At 42.9% G+C, this 14,522-nt stretch overlaps 1 protein-coding gene across 2 annotated transcripts in view; it reads left to right on the forward strand.

Annotated features, from left to right (window-relative positions):
* Pawr (pro-apoptotic WT1 regulator) overlaps positions 1-13,357 on the forward strand; it is a 75,007-nt gene extending 61,650 nt beyond the window's left edge. The window contains exons 5-8 of one of the 2 annotated variants that reach the window (XM_050135556.1): positions 9,046-9,193; positions 10,548-10,652; positions 12,197-12,279; positions 13,024-13,357. In XM_050135556.1, the coding sequence (XP_049991513.1) occupies positions 9,046-9,193; positions 10,548-10,652; positions 12,197-12,279; positions 13,024-13,036 (349 nt within the window). In that variant the 3' untranslated portion in view covers positions 13,037-13,357. Of the gene's footprint in view, positions 1-9,045; positions 9,194-10,547; positions 10,653-11,728; positions 12,286-13,023 lie in introns of those variants that run through there. The other variant, XM_050135555.1, reaches the window with a different exon arrangement.
* Positions 13,358-14,522: the final 1,165 nt, after the last annotated feature.

A 14,522-nucleotide genomic window follows, 5' to 3' on the forward strand; every position in this document is an offset into this window, starting at 1 on the left:
TTGCTGGGAATTGAACTCAGGACCTTTGGAAGAGCAGGCAATGCTCTTAACCACTGAGCCATCTCTCCAGCCCCCAGAACTGGTACTTAAATGACTGTGAGTACCATGTGGGTGCTGGGAAGCAGCCCCTGAACAAATATTCTTAAATTTATACATGTCAAGTACAGGAAAGATGTAGGCATAAGGTGACAGTGGCATCCTTAGTTGACAATGTACAGGTGGCCTCCTGCTTCTAAAAGCCCATGAGCCGCATGAGCGTGGGGTTAAGTGAAACTGGACAGAGATAAACCAGAAAAAACCTTTGAATTAAAAAAAGAAAAAAAGAAAAAAAAGGTCTGGAAAGACAATTAAGACTTTGAGATAGGTCTGTGGCCCTTTAGTGGACAACGATTCCTTTTTAAACTGTTTCTTACAGTGGGTATCTGTCGCAGTTTTAATGGAGTCTGGGTGTTGGCTTTGCTTTTTCGTTGGATTTGCTTGCGCTTAAAGGAAGGGGAGAAGGACAGCAGGTTGTGGGGCTCAAGCAGGATGGTGAGAGTCTGGGTGAGCACAGCCCAGCTGTGTGCAGTGTGCTCACCGGGGGACTTAGAAGGTCGTGATCCGCCTAGCACTTCTGAATGTTCGATACCCATTGTTTAATAAGGTTTTACCCATGAGTCTTGTATTTCATCCCATTGCTGGGCTTTCAAATGGCTGTATTAGTGGAAAATTCCTCGGACTGTAATCTCTTAATGCTACCAATCTAGTTCTCAGGATGGCTTTAGAATAACAGTGTTATTTTTCCTGAACACAGCAGCGCCGTCTCATCTTTCCACAGATGTGAAAATTCCCAGAAGGGGCAAAACTTCCAGTCAAGGGGGTTGCTTATCTCCAATGATCCTGCTTTCCTTTCCCTTTACTGAACATCCTAGTCAATATCTCTGTAGCCAAGAGCAGACAGTTCTCGTTGGATGGTCGGTTTGTATTAACATTCCTAACTAGAACATCACAAACCTTTTGGGGTTCATAAAGCAAATTTTTTTTTAAATTCTGAATATTTTCCATTGTGCATATCCGGCCCATAAAATAGGTTGAAAACATTTCTGTTTTAGGATCAGCAGCTAAATTTGGCAACAAAATCAAATAACACTATCTGTCATGATTATCGCCGCATTTCTTTCAAATCTAGTATGTGTGAGGGCTGAAGAGCTGATTTAAATTTTTTTGCAATTCTTCTTTGCTTTTACACACACATGGGGTTTCATTTATGCATCGACATGCCTAACATTCAGGGGTCTTATAGCTAATAAGTGAAATTCTAACACTTGGTTTTGTTGTTTTTTTTTTATTGATATTTATTTGTTCATGATTACAGAGTACAGTAATGATTTACTGAATGGTGGTGTAATGATAAAATTCGGGCAATTAGGATATCCATACCTTATGTTTATCATCTGCCTATTTTAGGAATTTCTGTACTCACATTTATTCTAAAGTATATATATCATAAACTGCTGTGGACTAAATTCCCCTACTGTGATCTAGAACACCAGAGCAAATTCCTCCTATGTAGCTATGTGTCTGTATGCATCATGTAACCTCCATTTCCGTCCCACCCCCCTCCTGGTCTCTAGTGACCACTGCCTTCCTGTCTGCCTCAGAGACCAACCTTTGTGCCTGGCCTCCTGTGCCTCTCACCACTGTGGCTTTCATTTCTCCACGAGTGACGCCAGTCTGCTCTTTATTGTGCTGACACAGGGACACTCTCAGGTCCCTAAGCTTCATTTTCTTTTTTGTATTGGTCGAAGTTCTTCGACAGCTTCATGCACGTACGGAGAGCATTTTGCTTACCTCCTCCCTCGCCCTCCTCTGTCTCTTCCACCCTTTTCATCCGGTCCCCACCTTTTTTCCACGGGCCTGCCTTCCTTTTGTCTTCTAGTCCTTTCATTGATTGAGTGATTCAGCGCCCCAATGCTGATGGTTTCTTTTTTATATGATTCTTATCTCTGTTAAACTTCTCATGGATAGCACGGCCGTGGCCTTCACCTATTGAATTATTTACTTATATTCTCTTGTATCTCGTTCGGTTTCCTTGGGACCATTATTTTGAATTTCTTTCCAAGAACTTCATAGATTTCTTTCATGTGCAGTGGGTCTCAACTTTCCTAGCGCTGGGACCCTTTAATGTAGTTCCTTGTGTTGGGGTGACCCCCAGACATAAAATTATTTTTGTGGCTACTTCATAGCTCTAATTTGCTACTCTTACGAACCATAATGCAAATATCTGATATGCAGGATATCTAATATACAGCCCCTTGAAAGGATTGTTTGACCCAAAGGGATTGCGACTACTGATTTAGAACCACTGTTCTAGAGTTATTTTGTCCTATCGGACGTATGCTTCCTTGTGTTTTCATGTCCCCTGTGTTCTTATGTTGTCTCTATAGCTGCTGCCCTGCACTGTGCTGTCTACTTTCAATTTTATGTAGTGGTTTTCTAGGGGAAATCTTTTCCCTTTCCATGAATTGAAGGGGTCGTTTAGATAGATGCTGTGGCGTTGTTGTCAGTGTAGAAGCGTGGCCTCCACATGATGTTTTTTTCCAGTTATATTCATCATTGCCTGGCCCAGCTAAACTGCAGGTGTTTGTGGAAGAAGTTAGTTATTCAGCTTTGTAGTGGACATTGGCACCAGGAGTATGGGACCACGGGTCCTGCTGAAAGACAAGTCCGGGTGGCAGCGGTCCAGGTGCGAGGCTGGGGTGCCATTTGCAAAAGGGAAAACGTGCAAAGGTGAGCGTTGGTAGTTGGGAGGTGACTAAGTGCAGACGGGTCCATCTAGGACCTGGCAGAAGTCTAAGTGCTGATGGCACCAAGCCCTCTTTGCCAGTGTAACCTGCAGTGCCCCATGTTTTCGGGCCCCACGATAGGATCGACAGTAACGCTGAGACGTCTGATGTCGGCCGCTAGCACGGGCTCACAGGCTGATAAGAGACATATTAGGCGTCTCAGAAGAGTGCTGACTGCCGCAGTGCAGTCGAAGCACCAAGTAGGAGGAGTTTGAAGGAGATAGAGCTTTAGGCGTGAGCCTGCCCGGAGCTATCTAATCTTGAGGCACAGGGTGTGGCATAGACTTGTGTTGTAGGTTCACAGCTCTGCAGCTGGTCTAGCCAGGTTCCTGAGTTTGCAGCTTTCACTGCAAGTGTGTTCAAACATTTGCAAGCGTGCAGGTTGGACGAGATGCAGTGGCTTCTGTCCCTAGAGCAGTGGGCTCTGTTCTTCAGGCAGCGACTACCTGATCTATGGGGATTTGGACTCTAAGCGGTTGGAGAGAGATTCCCAAGTGTGTTCGTTCAGTGAATTAAAGCCTAGACATGAGGCAGTTCTTCAGAACAGATTCAGAGCCAGGGAGGGCAGGGGAACTCTTCTGTTTCAGAACTGCAGTGCATGGTGATAGTCCTTGTTAGGGTTTAAGTAAAATGCTTCAGGTCAAGTGGCGGCAGTGGGCAGTGGGCCATGAGACCACACCGTAGGTCTCCAAAGGCCACTGGTCCTGGGCAGGCAGCTATGCGGCCTGTGAGAGACGGAGACGTGGATAGGCACGCCATGCAGAGTGAAGTTGTACATTTATTTAGTGGGTTATGGAAGGGAAGGGGAGAGGGGGAAGAGGAGAGAGAGAAAGAGAGAAACAGAAGGGGGAAGGGGAGAAGTGGGGAGAGAGGGAGACAGACAGAAGAGACTCAGGCTGCAAGCACGAAGGAAGATTTACCTGCCTCAGAGGATGAGGGAGAGAGTGGGCGGGGCTTGTCTCTTAAAGGAACAGGACAAACCACAGCTGTCCAAGAGAAAGAAACCCTGTCTAAAAAACAAAAACAAAAAAGTGTATGAGCCATTGCCCAGCACGTGTCAGTGCTTTTCTGTATTGCGGCAGGACTCCATTATGCATCCTATCGTGGCTTTCTTCCTGTCTCAGCCTTCTTTGTCCTTTCTTCTTTGTATTTATTGCATTGAGTCGCAATCAACTCTCTTAGAATTGGGTTTCTTTCTGTTTTGTCTCATGTGCTACAAAAAAGAATCTGCCACTGTTAAGATACCTGGAAAGCAGGCTAAGCTCAGTGTATTCAACAGTAGATGTCCGTAGTGCTAAGGCTGGAGGCTCAGACACTGGGTGAACCCAGGGCCTCAGGCCTGCAAGAGCTACTTTTTCTTTTTTTTTTTTATTTCATTATCTCGTCTTTACCTGGTTATGCAGCCCTTATTGAGATTAACCGTGGGCTGTTCGTTGCTCTACCACCATAGCCTACGTGAATTATAGTACCTAACTTAACTGCTGCGCTGTCCTTGCTGATTCACAGTGTGTTTTGTAAAAGCGATTCTATTCCAGTTCCTGCTTTAATGGCTTCCCGTTGCCCTTATTTGTTTTGACGCTGGACATTGAATTTAGGCCCTCATACACGTGAGGCCTGGGCCCTGCTTCTGTACTGTATTCCCAGCTGCTGCTAGCTTTAGATAAGTGAGCGGCTTTCCCAGGGGTGTGTGTGTGTGTGTGTGTACAAGAGTACCTGTGCAGGTGTTCATTACTACAATCTCCGTTTACTATCAATAAATTGATTGATTGATTGATTTTTGCTTTGAGTTGGTGTTTCACTGTGTAGGGTGTTCTTTAACTTCAGGGCCCGAGTAGCTCCTCTTCCCTCAGCCTCCTCAAGGAACTTGCATTACAGGTGTTCACCCCTATCTTGGTTTTATTTACCTTTTTCTCTAAAGGGGAAAAAAAAAACAGCCATTGGTATTTAACCTCCAGTCCTGCTCATGGCTATATAGGCATGTTGTCTTTAACCCCTTGCCCAATGGTCGACACTGAAGGTGTTCAGAAAGCGAGTTTCTTTGTCCATGTTGTCCCTGTTGCACAATATTGAAGTTAGACTGTTTGTTTAATGGGTTTAAAAATTATCTAGTTTAGCTAATGATCACAAACTAGGTAAGTCCAGGCTTAGGAACTTTACGAGAAGCATGACCAAATGCGTAAGCGCATGCGTGACACATGGCTGTTCATCTGGTAAGACGCACAAGGTCATGCCTGTGCTCAGGAACTAAAAATGATTTGGAGGTTTTAAGTAAACTTCTTAGACACCTTCCAGATTCTGCATCTCTGTGGTAGCCTTTAAAAGCAAATAGGCAGATGGATCATTCTTTGAGTTTCTGTATCCTGGGTTATTAAATCCTTATTAAACTAGATCCTCAGGAAGAATAAAGCATATTCAATAGTTTCTTAAGATTTAAATAGGCATTTCCTGTAAGAATGAATATTTGTAGCATAAATAAATAAAACAAATTTTAGTATTTTTCAGTCTGTGCCTAGGGTACACTCTTTGGATCTGGGTCTAGGGTACACTGTTTAGATCTGGGCCTAGGGTACACTCTTTGGATCTGGGTCTAGGGTACACTGTTTAGATCTGGGCCTAGGGTACACTGTTCAGATCTGGGCCTAGGGTACACTGTTCAGATCTGTGCTTAGGGTATACTGTTCAGATCTGGGCTTAGGGTACACTGTTCAGATCTGGGCCTAGGGTACACTGTTTAGATCTGGGCCTAGGGTACACTGTTCAAATCTGGGCCTAGGGTACACTGTTCATATCTGGGCCTAGGGTATACTGTTCAGATCTGGGCCTAGGGTTTAGAGTGGTCATATTTGCGTAATGCATAGATTGGTACAAGGAAGTTGCCTGTTAGTCTGGAGGCTGTCGAAGCATCTGGCATTTTGTATCAGTCATTTGTGACTAAAAATCCGTGTAAGAATTGAGGAAGGTACGAGCATTTGTCGTGCTTAGAAACTGTGTTAATGTTAGTCAGATTTGAGTTCCAGAAACGAAACAATTTGAATGTAGAATTGACTGCTAAAAATAAATGAAAATATATTTTCATTATTTTAAGTTTCTCCTTTTAAAATGGTTTCCTAAATCTTAGGAAATTTGTATTTATCTGGGATTCTAATTTACTAACATCAGAGCAAGCTTTGCTGGACTTTCTTTTTTTTTTATGAGAACAGACACACCTTTTCTGATTGTGACAGTAAGGGAAGATTGAATGGTGATCCTGGAAGTCATTCCAGAGAGGTACAGGATGCGTCTTCACGGGTTTGGTTGGGAAGTGTCATTTCTCAGTAAAGCTGATTTCAGACTTTAGCTGTGACGATCGAGAAATGCTAAGTCTATAGCGCATTGCTCACAAAGACGTATTGGCCAATGAAACAGTGCAAGCCTTAAATTTATGCGGTATTTGAATGCATAACGTAAATAGGCTCAATAAATTAATAGGATGCATTAGGCTTCATCATAAACACATGTTCAGGGTTATCATAACCATTAGTTTGTACTTCGTGAGATTCTTACCAAGTCTTTCTTCAGGTCGCCAGTGTTAAAACATGACAGGGCTGGAGGAATGGTTCTGCCCTGAAGTTCAAGGACCTGAGTTTGATTCCCAGAGCCTACATTAAAAAAATTCAGCCATGGCAGCCTGAGCCTGGCTTTATAATCCCTGCACTGTGGAAACAGAGGCACGTAGGTCCTGAAGATTGCTAAACCTATTTAGTGAGCTCTGGGCAAACCAAGAGATTCTATCTCAATTTAAAAAAAAAAAAAAAGAAAGAAAGAAAGAAAAAGAAAAGTAAGTAAATGTGACCATGCTTGAGGAATGACACTCGATCCTGTCCTACGCCGATATGTGAGTAGGGTATAGACTAGTCAGGTAAGCATAGTGCATAGGGTATAGACTAGTCAGGTCTGCAAAGCGCATAGGTTGCTAAGGGAACCATGGGAAGTTGCATGTTATTAGGATCAAGACAGAGTTTGAGACCGTCCGCTCTCAAGACAGCTTCCATAGGCGATGGGCACGTTGATTATTGGCACACGTTATTTTTCAGCCTCATTGCTGATGGACACAACTCCCGTAAAATACATGAATTTTAAAAGGGGGCTACGCGTAGTTTGCAGTTTTGCTTTGCTTTTGTAATCCCCCACTGTGATTATGACAAAGTGGCCACACCCAGAAGACGCCGGCGCGTGCAGGAGAACGTAAGCGGTACTTTCCCCTTTGCAAAAGCCTTGCTGTGTGAGCCCAACTCTGCCGACCGAATTCGTAGTAGTCCACTTAAAGGCACTGGGAATAACCAGTAATGTTTTCAGTCTGAGGCTCCTGAAAACTGTTAGCTCGAGGTTGATCTTATCATCCAGGCTAATCGACTCTTGTATGCTAAGTGGTTATACATTGGCTTTCAAAGGGAAAATTTCAGTCCAGAGTATTTGAACTTCAGGATGAACTTTGGCTGTTTTTGCAAGATAAGAACGCAGTTTGGCCGCCAGCTTTATAAATATGCGCCGGAGACTTACTTGGCTCCCAGCACAACCCCACTCCCCACTTCTCTCTTTTTTAATTATCTTAACCTTTTGTGCAAGGAAGGAATGTCAGATGTTTGTCAGTGGCAGATAAGATCAAAGAAAGAAAAAAAAAGGTAGAAATTATAGGGCAAAGCTTCAATAGCTTGCCTTCGCGGGCTTCCAAGTTAGCATAATTGACAAAGGCAGCGGTTGCCGTGGCGTTGCGTGTTCGAAAACTACTCTCAGATCCCCTAAAATCGGATAGGTTGAAAAGATCTCTGATGGCGAGTATTTCAAGTGGCTACTCTGGAAGATCGGAAACAAAAATTTTAAAAAGCATAGCCTGTAGATTTTCAATCAATGTTTTTGGGGGTTTTTTTTTGTTTGTTTGTTTTGTTTTGTTTTTCAAATAGGGTTTTTCTGTGTATCCCTGACGTCCTGGAACTCACTTTGGGAGTAATTTTTATGTAGTAGGAGACAATAGAGCAGAGGAAAGCATGTTACATGGAATTCTTTAAATAGCGACAATGCTGTTAATCAGCTGTAAGCATTTAATTTAAGTGAGTGCTGGCTAAGTTTGCAGTATGAATAATAAGTTTCCAGCGTATAAGAAGTTGCCTGTGTACAAACTTTCAGCTGGAAATACGCAACTTTAGGCAGTTCATTTCTTTATTATTGTTCCAATTATATTTCGATTTTAAGTTTTGGAATTTAACCAGACATTGAACTTTGGAAAATAAAAAGCCTTTTTAAAGAAAATATAAGCCAAGCATTATTGGTGATGTACACCTTTATGTTGGGACCATTTAGAGTCCTGGCCTCCAGCTACTCTTCCCTGCTAGAGATCTTTACTTTCCTTCTGATTTGAGTTACTGAAAGCTGTGTCAAAGTTGTTTACCAGCTCTGCTTCACGAGCACGTGTTCACAAGCACGGGTTGCCCTGGCTTGGAGGATCAGAGGATAAAGTTTTCACCTGTTGGCCCACCTGACTGTTGGGTGTATAAGCCTCCATGGTGCTATTGAATAAAGGACTTCTTACCAGTGACTAGAGGTCTGTGTCTCTGTCTCTGTGTGAACCTTTGTGTGTTTCAACCTCCAGCCCCTTGCCTGAAGCTCGCAAACTGTGCAAACTGTATGGCAGCAGACAGGCATTGTGCGCTGCACCTTTAATCTATCTCAGCTGTAAGGAGATAGAAGTGGGTGAATCTCTCTGTAAGTTCAAGCACAGCCAGGGCTACACAGAACCCTGTCTCCAAAAACAAAACAAACAAACAAAAGTTAAGGAGAAGTGAATTTTCACTGTAGGTGGTCTAAGAGACCCGTTCGGTTCAGTTCAGGTCCCTGCTGTGGTTAGCCTTGGCTAGAGTGGTGGGTGGTCATTACCATACTGTACCTGGTACGATATTCCCATATTCCCTCTTGAAAGGACGCCCGTGTTTGTGGTTGCTATAGACATCTTCAGCACCTGGGACAGTCCCTGACACTAACAGCCACTTGGTTATTGGCCCAAAGAATTCATGTGCTGTTATACATTTACCCCCCTTGTGTTGGGATGAGGATTAGATTCTACAGCTGTAGATACATCGTGTCCTCAGGGAGTGCTAATTATTCAGACTGAAGAGAAAACCACCTTGCTCTTTTTCGTCTAGAATGCTAGGGGATGTATATAAAACACCCACTTTTATTTCCACAGCACAAGCACTGCCCCAGAAGATGATGACTCCAGCCGATATCCCCGACCAGACAGAGGTGGCTTCAACAGACACAGCCGAGATGCCAACATGGCCAGCAGCTTCGCCTCCAGTACCACATTGGAAAAGAGAATTGAAGATCTGGAAAAGGTATATATAAAATTATTATAAATTATTCAGAATAAAATGAACACGTCTTAGCATTCTTCTCTCAGTTTCACGGCATTGTGCCCGAAAACGGGAGTGGGGGGGCACTAGCAAGGGGGGAGATACTTGGTTCTACTCCAGGAGCAACTTTGACTCGCTGTCTTGTGCGTTAGCTCCTAGACCTAGTGATTAGGGGTTTCCTGGTTTCCTTACTGCTTTTCTGTCCACTTTAGACGTGAGGCAGCTTCTCGGACTCCTCAATCCGGTAGCTGTTCCCCTTCTGCCGAGTCTTGTAGCATGAGGAGCAGTGTCCGTGAGAGCTGGGCTGTCTGCGCTTGCATGCGCTACCCCATCTGAACCGAGTGAGTGAGGCCCGCATTTGGTGCTTGAACCATTTTCACGTAGGAATAAGATAAACCTGCTTACAGATGTTTCGACAGCAAGTCAAATGCCGCCATGAAGTTAGGAGCTGCAGAATCTCGGCTGTGTCCCGCGGACATTGATCTAAAATCGATAATGGTGCTGAAATAATCGGTTGAAATACGTTTTGTTTTCATGAATGGAGGTCACTTTCTGTGATATCTTGAGAGTTACATAATTTACTACTGGCCCAGTGGTTACTTGTAGGGTACATTGATGCTTGCACAGGTTTCTAATTGGAATCATTATTTAAATTTAAGGGTTTAGAGACCACACATGATTGCTTTTTAATAAGTTCCTCTGAGAGACTCCAGGAGGTTTGAGGAGAGCTGGGCTTAGTTCCCGGCTTCTGGCAGCCTTGAAGAGCTGTAAACAGAGCCTGCACAATGGTTTCCCAGCCTCCCAGACCCGAATAATCACACAGAAACTATATTAATTGCAACACTACTTGGCCTACAGCTAAGGCGTATTCCTGCCTAGCTCTTATATCTTAAATTAACCCATTTCTGTTCATCTATGTATCACCAGAAGGCTGTGACCTACTGGTAAGGTTCTACAGCTATCTCTTTTGGCAGCTACGTGTGGTCTCCATGACTCCGCCTACTCTCTTTATCTCTTCCAGCCTGGATGTATTCTGCCCTGCCATAGGCCAAAGCAGCTTTATTCATTAACCAATAAAAGCAACAAATATATGGAAGGACATCCCACGTCAACAAATGTTTTCAATATTGTTCTTTTAAAAAGTATGCAGATACCCTTTCCTTGACAAAGGGGCGAGGTGGCATTGTCATCACAGGCCTGTCTTCTGTGACTGATATGGCTGAAAGGGGGTTGGCCAATGTCTGCAGTCCTGGGCTGTGATTGATGGGTGTTGGTCATTTTAAGATACTATGAGCAACCTGCTCCCGGTTAATGCTTTGTGATCTGTGTTCACCAGGAAATAGCCAGAGAAAGGCAAGAAAACCTCAGGCTTGTAAGACTGATGCAAGACAAAGAGGAAATGATAGGAAAACTCAAGGAAGAGATCGACTTGTTAAACAGAGTAAGTCTTCTTGCGTTTCGATGCCAGGGTTGATTTTGTTTTCTGTGTGTGTTTCTGTTTGTTTGGCTTTGTGTTTTGAGTAGCTGGATGGGAGGGTGGAGAACCTGTTCATTGCCTTGTACGGTTGGCTCTTTGGTTAAAAAAGCAGCCATTAGTGGTGAGACCTCTAGTTTCATCCTATAAGCCGAGTTTCTCACCACATCTTCAAACAATGCAAAGAATTTTGCCAGTTCTGAGTTGAGGTCCCAAGCCCAGCAGTGTTGGGTTTGGAGCCCTTCCTTTTAGTGTTCAGCCCTAGACTTCCCTACTGCTCGAAGTCGGAAGCATCTACTCAGGGGGCTGTGATGAGAAGAGATGCCATTGGTCTGTTTTTTTAGAGGATTTTAAGGGATGGAAGAAAGAAAGGTTCACTTCAGGGAGACAAGGCTTGGTCCCCTAATCCAGTCCTAACCACAAAATAATTATTGGTAAAGTGCTTGCCTAGGTCGGGCAATGCCGTGGGTTTGAGCCCATATGCCACTCCAAAGGAGGGGGCTTCGGAGCCAGCTTCTTCTAATGCAGCTCGGAGGAGATGTCTGCAAGCTGTGGGTGAGGACAGAGGCACCCCAGTTAGCTTGCTCAAGGTTGCATGTCGCTGTTGGCCGGGCCAGTATTTGACTTGGGTCTTATGTAGTCTTTCATCTTGATCCACCATAAGCATGCCTTTATTTGTGCTGGAATTCAGTTTAAGAGGCTCGACAAATATTTGTGATGCCCGTGATGTGTTTCTGCTGTCTCAGACACCAAGAGCATTAAAAATAAGCAGAAAGCCGCTTCCCTACTAAGTTTGTCATTTAGTCATGACTCATGAATGTGTGTTAACAGTTTTAATTTTAGGAGCCCTTTTCAAGTGTATTGCTTAATGGTGCACGAATGTATTTTATCATTTCATTTAAATTTAGGCGGATCTCAGTTGCAGTAATTTTAGAAACCTCATTTTTATGATAATTTGAACAGACTTGTTTCTTAGCGTTTGTTCAGTCTGTGAATAGGTGCAAATTCTGACTTTGCTAACGCTTTAATTATCTGCCCGATAGTCCAACGACAAAATGTACGCTCAAGACAATGCTGTGTGGCCCTTGTCATGCAGGTGGACTCTGTCAAGTTTTAATATTCTAAACAGCAAAGATAAGTCTTTACATGTCTACTCTTCCTTCAACTGCTATTTCTCATAGCTAAAACTTACTATGGTTTTAGTACAGGCCATATGGCTATCTATAGCACAGGGAACACGTGTGTGTGTGTGTGTGTGTGTGTGTGTGTGTGTGTGTCTGGTGTCACAATTTTAAAACCTTGATTTCTGGCTGGTTTTGAAAAACTGGGTGTTCCAGGAGAATTGGCCCAGTCAAGTAACGTTAGAGCATAGTCCGTGTAATTTTTAGAGCTTATTACTTTAAAATTAATAGAGTAAATGAGTTATCTTTGTGTTTTATTTTCATTTCAAGTCTCCGTTAGAATGTTTTTCAGTATTTTTTAAAGTGTTTTCTCTTTCCCCCTCTCCCCAGGACCTTGATGATATAGAAGATGAAAATGAACAGCTCAAGCAGGAGAATAAAACTCTTTTGAAAGTTGTCGGGCAGCTGACAAGGTAGAAGACTCACGGCTCGGTGTGGAGAATCTGTTTTTAAACTACTGATTGAATGTCATGGCTAAGGCAGAGAAGATGCGCTCCCGTGAAGCAATACATTGAGATAACTGTATTTATTTCTGACAAACAGATGGATACCGGTTTGCAAAATTACTCCTTTTCATTATTAGCCTTAAAAAGTATCAACCCTGTATTTCACAAATTCGTTAACATTTTTAGTTATTAAAAAGGATAAGGTAATGTCTCTTGGTTTTGTGTGTGATATCCCAGTAATATATGGTTCAAAGTAGCAGCCATTTGCATATATTTTAATCTAGGTTAGTACATATTCTCCCTACAGGAATATGCCTAGTCTTTGTTTACATGAATTCAAGTACTTGGGGAATTGCCTACAAATGCTTTATTACTAATGTGTGCGGTCTTCTGTGTGTTAATACTTGCTCATAAAGACCTCTCTGAGGTCATCTTTCTTTCCATGTGCTCGAATGATTCTGAGTAGTGATGGACACACTATTTTGTATAGCGGTAATCTTGAAAGGAACGTGATTTTATAGAGTTACTTAATGTGTTCTAGCTGGCTAAATGTAAACTTAAGAGAATACTTGAACTGTGTTATAGTAAGTGAAAATTTACTATTTTGTGTTTGAGTTTTGAAAAATTTCAATTACTTCTGAAAAAAACAGTTAATGTATAGTTTCTTATGTAGGTACTATCGTATCATTTTTTTTTTTTTTATGGCTGTAGGTTTTCTCAGTGAATATGGGATATTTAAAAAGTGGCTCATCCTCCAGGCCTCGAGTTGTGTACAGTTTCAGTGTTGAAGAAAATCGATGCCTTGAATAGCATGTGCTTCAAAATCAGAACCGAAATATTTTTCCACACTTAAAAATATTTGTACATTTGATAACCAGAATAGCTCAGCTGATTCCTGACTTGGAGAAACACAGGGATGCGATTTTCCTCATGAGAGAACAGTCCCATGTCCCAAGGGCTCCTGCTTCCTAATACTGAAAATCCTAAAGAGACCATATTTGAAAGATTTATAAAATAAACTTGGCTCCTGTTCAATATCCTTGTATCTAGGGTTGTTTCGTCTTGTGTTTTTGTATTGAGACCCCTCCCCCTCCCTCAACACATGGATACCTACAGTTGACTCTCTTTCCTTTTTCTTCCCTCTTTGTAAAGGTTCTGGGAGCTGAACCCGGCAGGCACTCTGCCACTGAGTGGCTGGCTGGGTGATTTTCAGGCAGATGTCTGCTCATCAGAGTTCAGTTCAGAACCTGAACATGGTAAAGCCCCACTGGGTGCCCTGCAGGCTCCTTTTGCTCCACTTACCAAATCCATTCATTTATCCGCTGCCAGAAAAAAAACAAGGAAGATAAGACAATGGGGGGGAAGGAGGAGGAGCGATCCATATAGATGCGGTCTTCTACAAGTCTCTCTATTCGCCACAAGGGTCTCCCCACTCCTCACCCCAGAAGTTACGGATCGACCGTACCCACTGGAGGAACAGAAACACCAGCTCCAGGAGAGGCGTACGTTAGGCCTTGGTTTCCACAATTTCTGCTGCTGCTGCCTGCCGGTTCTGAGTCCCTTGGCTTTGCCTTCTCTTTCTGCCTGTATTTCCCACTGAAGTCACTGGAGCTGGAACTCTCTCTCCTGCATTTCCCCCTTTAACTTAGGTCCCCTGGCCTCCCCAGCTGCCCACGCATAAGGTACTATGCCAGACTCTGTGAGCCCTTTGGCCGTCCTTAGGTCTGTGACAGAAGTATCTTCGCTACCTTATTCCTCGTTTACCTTTAGATGTTGTAAAAATGCTGTCAATACCCCACCCTAAAATACAGTAGTATATTGATTTTTCAATAAGATAGTTTGAATTTCCTTTTTAATCTGTATGTAAAGAATCAATTTTTTCTTTTTTAAAGATGATATCAGCTATGAAAGTTTTAAAAACTGAGCTGTTTTGAAGTTTTCCCCATTTGGCTAATTTTGAGCATTTTCAGCACATATATTTTTTTTTCTTTTTTAACAAAATACTCGCAGGTGCACTTCCTTAGGCAGAACCCCAGGACAGTTAGGCAGAGCATTCCGTTGGAGCCCTTCCCCCAGCTCCTTAAAAATCCGTATTTATTCCACATACAGATTTTTACACGCTTTTGAAAAAGACGTATGATCTACAATTCAATTTATTTTTAAGTTGAACTTCTGTACAATGTTAAACAAGAAATAGCCATTTTTTTGTT

This window comes from Alexandromys fortis, unplaced genomic scaffold (assembly GCF_014885135.2).
Source record: "Alexandromys fortis isolate MF-2015 unplaced genomic scaffold, M_Fortis_MF-2015_v1.1 scaffold_24, whole genome shotgun sequence".
Taxonomy (NCBI): Eukaryota; Metazoa; Chordata; class Mammalia; order Rodentia; family Cricetidae; genus Alexandromys; species Alexandromys fortis.